This window comes from Erpetoichthys calabaricus, chromosome 7, assembly GCF_900747795.2.
Source record: "Erpetoichthys calabaricus chromosome 7, fErpCal1.3, whole genome shotgun sequence".
NCBI classification, from domain to species: Eukaryota; Metazoa; Chordata; class Cladistia; order Polypteriformes; family Polypteridae; genus Erpetoichthys; species Erpetoichthys calabaricus.
The window spans coordinates 86,256,135-86,263,039 of record NC_041400.2 but is presented as its reverse complement, the minus strand read 5'-3'; the positions used below and the strand labels follow the sequence as shown (position 1 = coordinate 86,263,039).

General features: G+C 36.8%; 1 protein-coding gene across 1 annotated transcript; it reads right to left on the bottom strand.

Annotated features, from left to right (window-relative positions):
* Positions 1-444: 444 nt before the first annotated feature.
* LOC114654549 (doublesex- and mab-3-related transcription factor A1-like) lies at positions 445-3,643 on the bottom strand. The gene is made up of 2 exons (XM_028805163.2): positions 2,920-3,643; positions 445-2,374 (listed from the first exon to the last, which is right to left on the bottom strand). The coding sequence occupies exons 1-2, from the start codon at positions 3,404-3,406 to the stop codon at positions 1,533-1,535; spliced, it is 1,329 nt and encodes a 442-aa protein (XP_028660996.2). The 5' UTR covers positions 3,407-3,643; the 3' UTR covers positions 445-1,532.
* Positions 3,644-6,905: the final 3,262 nt, after the last annotated feature.

Below are 6,905 nucleotides of genomic sequence, written 5' to 3'. Positions count from 1 at the left end.
TCCCAAAGAAATATATAATGTAATATACATAGTGTTTAATAGGAAGTTATCAATATTTTTTTCAGCATTTTGCAGTAGCTTTTCAGTGTAACATTTAGCTGTTTTACTTTTATGCATAATGTGCATGAATCATTTTTCATAAATAGTAACTGCATAATCAAAAAAATGAAACACTCAAATGTTTCAATAACTTTTATACTCAAGTTTCAAAGATAAATAGTACATTTGAAAATATTTTCAATGATTACATTTAAATTAAACCAAAGTACTTTATTAGGTTTTTTGTAGTTATCTGAAGAAGCAGACCAAATAAGTATCTCTTTATTTTTTAAAAAGTAATTAAAAAAAAGTAAAACAAAGAGGCAGAAACTTATCATTGTGTCTTTAAAAGAGGATTATTTAATTTCAAACAAGTGTGAGATGCAATCTCTTACATTCACCAAGTGCACTTAGATAATAAAATTTTAAATCATCATATGGGTTATAATTTATTTTGCTGAAGTGTGTGTTTGCCTATCAACTATATTTACATACTCTGACACTTTGGGGGAAAAAAATAGTGCACAAAATTGAAAAATGCTAGTTTATTTTTTGAAGCAATCTTTACACATAATTCTTTGAAATCTCAAAATAGGTGATTTTTATTTTTATGCAGATATACAATTATGAAACATACCATGATTGCATTTTTCAGTCTTACCATATTGCAAATGAAATTCTCCAAGTATATAATTAATAATATATAATATCTTGGTACCTGCAAGGGATCTATTTTTATTTTAGCGTATTTTGAGAAACAAAGTATTTTTCCATTGTACTTGACTGCAAGGGAGGTGATTTAATGATTAATATCCTAAAGTAGGCAGAATAATTACAGAACACCAAATAAATACATGCACATAAAAGCAAACTGCAGGTACATCACTTTGAATTTATTGAATAACAAATATTGTTAATAGACTGGAGGAGAGAAAGGAAACACTGCTGGTCATGAAGACTTTCTGAAACTGACTATGAGCTCTCTCAGGACAGGATTGCTTTTTTAATTACTGGTAGAATTAATCAGGAATCCTGTATTACACATGAAATTTACAAAAATAACAAAGCAAAAAAAAGATTACAGATAAAATGTTTTTTTTAATTCAAAAATACAAAAAAAATTAAACAATTTAGGCTTCCGTTCATACTGTTTAACACATTAAAAGAAACTGATGTAAATTCTTTTCAAGTACACCTAAAATCAAGTAATATATCAATATGTATAAAAAAAACAAACAAAAAAACACATAGTGCTAAACGTCCATTGATTTCTAATATATTTTGGTTCGTATTATATTTTCAGTGCCTATTTATTTTCAATCCTGAGGTTATTTTCCTAAAAACAATAAAATTAAAAGCAAGCACCAAAATTTTACCTTGAAAACAATAGTTTACTAAATAAAATTCAGGTTCTTTCAGCTACAGATTTTTGTGTAATATGCAGATGGAGAAGGCAATTTAATCTAAGTAAACATGTTTATAATCTATTGAAATCACTGGTTTTCTTGGCTGCTCTTGTGATACAGTCCTGCGTTGCACCCAGCATCCTTGTTCTGGATGTAAGTAAAATCCCTTATCATTCCAGGGAGGGAGTAGTCCATTGGTGGGTGAAAAGACAAAGCTGGCATTAGACCTGGTGCAATGTAAGGAGACATAAAGCCTGGAATCCCCCTTCCAGCAGCTGAATACGCTAAGTGAAGTGGACTAATGCCAAGTCGAGGATTTATTCCATATATACCCACCTCACTTCCAGTTGTATTTGCATTAGTTTGAAGAGGGGAGAAAGCTGATCTTGGGCAAAGAGCACCTAACCCTAAAGTGGGAAGTCCAAAATTTGAGGGTTTCTGCAGGCCATCTGCTTCAGATGCTGAGCTTTGTGTACACGGTGAAATGCCACTGTGCTCTTTAGAATTCAGGATTTGCTCAATGGCTTGTACTATATTGCCTTTACATTGCTGCACAACACAGTGAATAAAATCAGGCTTCTGATGTGGGAAAATTTTCAATAAGACGTCAGTGGGGTCTTTTTGCTTTTGGGAAGATTCAACAGATATTGAGGAGGATGAGTCCTTGAGCCTCTCTGATTCACTGCTAGATTCAACATCTGAAAAAGATACAGATCTTGGACTCAACTCTCTCTCTGACAACTGGTCTGAACTTGGAGAATGGATACCAGGTTCTTCCTCTGTTTTTTCAGAAAGTGAGGGTGCCATTTCTCTAAGAGCTGAGCTAGAGATGTTCTTGTCAAAGGTTTGTGGCACCTGCAAAGAGCTTTGCAAAAGCAAGGGCCTTCCCATAAGTCCATTGTAAAAGTCATATTTCTGTGCCTTCTCCTCTGAAATAAAACAGAAGTAAACAAACATTAAGAAGGTGAATAAATAATTAATGTTCTACTGTATCTTTTAATACTGAAGGATGATTTTTTTGCCAGCACACAGTACATTAAACTATTATGTTTACAGTTTAATGCAAGCTAACATTTTACTGTATGGGTGAATGTTTCACTTTATAGTCTGGTTAAAACGTCTGTCAAGAGTGGGATGTTGTATTGCACTCGATTTCTTGCTGTAAAATACTAATCAGAGGATGTTATGAAAAGGGAAACGCATTAAAATGTATAATTACAATTTAAAATACCATCAAAAATGTTTTGAAGGGATATTGTCCTGTAAGCTAAAACTCGAATAATTTCAAAAGGTTTTGAAGGCAATTACATTTTAGGACATTAAAAGAAACGTTCATATGTACCTTTCCCTGGTTTTCTTAAAGAGGCATGATAAAATCATGTCGACCTTCTCCCAACTGAGCCACGTCCATCATCGCAGCCGCGCGTAGGTTTATTACGAGTAAAATTAAGTTGAAGTCCACAAATAAACTTACCTTCATACTTTTTCTCTGCCCCGAAGACATCATACTCTGGAGTGCTGGAAGTAGCGTTTCCAGTTCGTCCGGCCGCACAGATAGCCACTTTTGTCATCGCTAAACCAGCGTCGCCGCCTCCTGATGCCGTGTACATGAATTGCAGGTCTCGGGCTTCGCTCTCCTCCTGAGCCTGCTGCCTCCGAAGAGCTACCTGCGCTGCCATTACCCGTTGTCTCTCGGCGATCAAAGTACACTTTGCGCACACGCAGTCTCTCCATCGGCAAAATCGTTTGTGGCCCTTGAGTGCCGATACAACACCATGGTTCCTACACCTGGCACACTTGGGTGTTCGAGGGTATCCCCGCTCCAGAGATGAGCTACAGGTCGCTGCTGCACGGAGAAAAAGCTGCGGGGGTCTTAGGAGCGAAGTGGGCATCTGCAAACCACTAGCCGTGAGCGCAGAAGTTGAATGGCTCGTCAAAAGAGGTCGGCTGCTAGAGTCCATCTTTTAGTACTAGGAAAGTGTGTTGGGTAAGGCAGAGGAACTACTGGAAACGACACCTGCGCCCACTATCTACAATACTAAAAAAAAAAAAAATCCAAACTCTTGCCTCTTCCTTACTACGCAGCTTTCTGTTCGGGTTCTGACTCTTATAGGTAAGTATGCAGAACAATAAAACTGGAAAAAGTGATAATTGAAGCGGATTTAGTCAGAGACGCTTAGACACGCCTCTACCTCGTGTTAAAAAAAGCCTTTCTTTTCAGTGGTCAATTACCAGTGAAAACGCAGATTAGAACAAATGTCAACGTATACTTATCCAAACTTCTGGTGGATCTTAAATGTGTAACTTTTTTTTCCCCAAGAGCACTTTATATCATTAGGTTAGTCATACGTTATAAATACAAATCTGGTTTAATTTATTTTTTAGGAGGCAACGAAGCCAACACTTCATTAAATAAACGTTTTTTTTATTATTAAATAGCGTGTATATACATATTGCTATGTTTTTGAAAGGAGTTTTTGTTAACAGCCCTCTAAAAACGTAAGAAAAAAGTGTGATTTTTTGTTGTTATGATTGTGATAATTATTTAACATTATGATTTGAGAGTGCAGATATTTCAGGGCAGTTGTTAAGATATTGCTAAGCTGTGTTCTTTGATAAGAGGATAGACCATGTATGTGTTATATTTTCCGGACAGACCCGCAGAAAAACGTCGCAAGGAGTACAGAGCTTTGGCATACTTTGAGGTGCCTAGACACTGTTCTTCAAAAACACCTAACACCACAACACACCTGATTTGTCAGCAGGGCCATCTAATCCAATATATTTTGTTTATTCGACAAATGCTTCACATTGTCAGATATTTCATGTGACGTTGACAATAATTCAGTACTTTCGTTTTAACATATTGTTTGAGACACAATTTAAATATATACATTTCGGTATTCTTTTTGTAGCTTTACACTTGGTGCTCAGTTTTCCTCAGCTGTCCCAAAGATGTGCAAACCGGTTAATTAAATAAATTAAAATGGGGTGTTACGAATAGGAGTGCACTGTGAAAGACTGATATTCTGACCAGTTTTGGTTCTTGTCTTGCCTCTGATATCAAGAAGGACTACAGCTTGTCACCACCAAAAGCCCAGATTTTGGAATTGGATCTACAAATGGACAAATCATCAGAAATTAGAGACTTAATGTCAGGCCTTCGTGGTATTCTTAAAAATTGTTACATTTCCATCCATGCATCCATTTTCCAACCCGCTATATCCTAACTACAGGGTCATGGGGGTCTGCTGGAGCCAATCCCAATCAACACAGGGCACAAGGCAGGAAACAATCCCCGGGCAGGGCGCCAGCCCACCGCAGGGCACACACACACGGGACAATTTAGGATCGCCAATGCATCTAACCTGCATGTCTTTGGACTGTGGGAGGAAACCAGAGTGCTCGGAGGAAACCCATGCAGACACAGGGAGAACATGCAAACTCCATGCAGGGAGGACCCAGGAAGTGAACCCAGGTCTCCTAACTGTGAGGCAGCAGCGCTACCCACTGCACCACCGTGCCGCCCATTATCACATTTCTCCACTAATAATTATATTGCAGAATACTCAGGGAGGGGCTTAATGATTAGTAATTGTAGTATATAAATGTAATGAATTATTATTATTATTATTATTATTAGTATTAATATAGTCTTATGTACAGTGACATTCTCATTTGCTTCTCTGACCAGGATGCAGCATGGCACCACTAAATAAGAATTTATTAAAAAACAAAACTTAACTTTAGTAGAAATAGAGGAAAAAGGATTTTGACCTGCACTTTGTCTAGTGAACAATTGATTACAGACTTTTTTTTCTTGAAGTCTATAGGCTTATTTGGCATTTAATTATGATCTATCTGATGCCTTTACCCAATCATGATACATTACATTTGACTACATATATTTTTACAGAACCATGTATAATAAACAGGAGCATGTTTTAAACAAAGTAAAAGCAGAAAGAAAGGATAAACACAGGAAGAAAACAGTGCAAACAAACAAAAGCAGTTCTATTGTCTCCCCAGGCTGACCTCAGTATTTCTTGGAGGTGGAGTCGTTTGCTCACATTTCCAAGTAAAACTACCAAACCACATGCTGCAACTCCCCTTTACTTGATGTCTGTTTTGAGCACTCAGCTTTTCATTCGTTTTCTTCCAGATGGGTGGTTGTACTTTCTCTCATTCTGAGTAAAACACATTTGACTACTAGCTGTGCAGCACTGGAATCATTTACAGGAGACCTCTGACATTAGGGTTGGGGGAGGGAGCACACTTGAGTTCCTTTTACAACATTTGTTTATGTTTATTTTACACATTTTACTTCATGAAATTAGCTCAAAGTGCTTGATGTCCCTACACTCCTAAGCCACATTTTGCCCTAAAATGGATAGCTTTCCAAAGCAGCACTTCCAACCATATTTCTATGGGTTGGCATGGCCTTCTTCCTGTGATATTGTGCCCACTAACACCCCAAAGGTGTTGGTCACCTTTGGCATTTGCTGTATTCTGTGTTGCTGCCCTACAACCTTAAAAATAAAGTTGCCAAAATGATTTTTCAGAGCAATGCCCCAGGTATACCAGTTGTGGTTCCAAAAAAACATCTAAATAAAAAAGCATCATCTTTAGATCTATAACAGGCTCCATAATTAACCATGAGTAGATAACAGATTTGTAAAACACCAATGGGTTCACAATTTTACTCCATTAAATAACACATGCCAAGATCTGGTTTTCTTGATGTTATCATCCTGCTAGGAAGGTTACTATACTTTAGGAGCCACATATTAGGTATTGTCTTCTTTTACTTACCTTCTCTACCTTATTTATATATTTTCAGCACTGTATTTTTATGCTTTACTGAAAGCTATTTTTGTTGTGTTATACTATATTTAAATATATAACATTTAATTTTGTATTTTGTTCTCTAACATGTTTCTGAACAACCAAATTCTGTTTGAGTTTGAAAACTTTGTGGTATAAGTATTGTAACATGCTAGTTCTGATTAGACATAAGGAATGGTACAAAACATGCAATTAGACAGTAATTCATTTTACCTAACAAATTGTTTAATACAAAAGTCTAAATATCTTAATCTATAAAAATAAACAGTCTGCTTTGTCTCCATATTACAATGTTAGAAAACAGACATTTCTCTATTATAAAAAAAATCTTGGGAGGGAGACAAGACGTGATCTTCTCAGAAGGCACTTTAACGTCATGCGAGACAAGGCAGTGAGACAAAAGGACAGCTGCTCTACAGGCTTTTAAATGATCGACGTGCAGCATGACAAGCAGAACACGCAGCTCGCCAGCAGCACCAGCAAGACAGCAGCTGATCTGAATGCATCTCCTTAGCGTGCGTTCAGCCCCCCCCTTCACAACACAAGTAGTATTATACGTCCCGCAAGAAAGAGATTTAACCACGCCCGGGGCTGGAAATAAAGGACAAAGTAGAA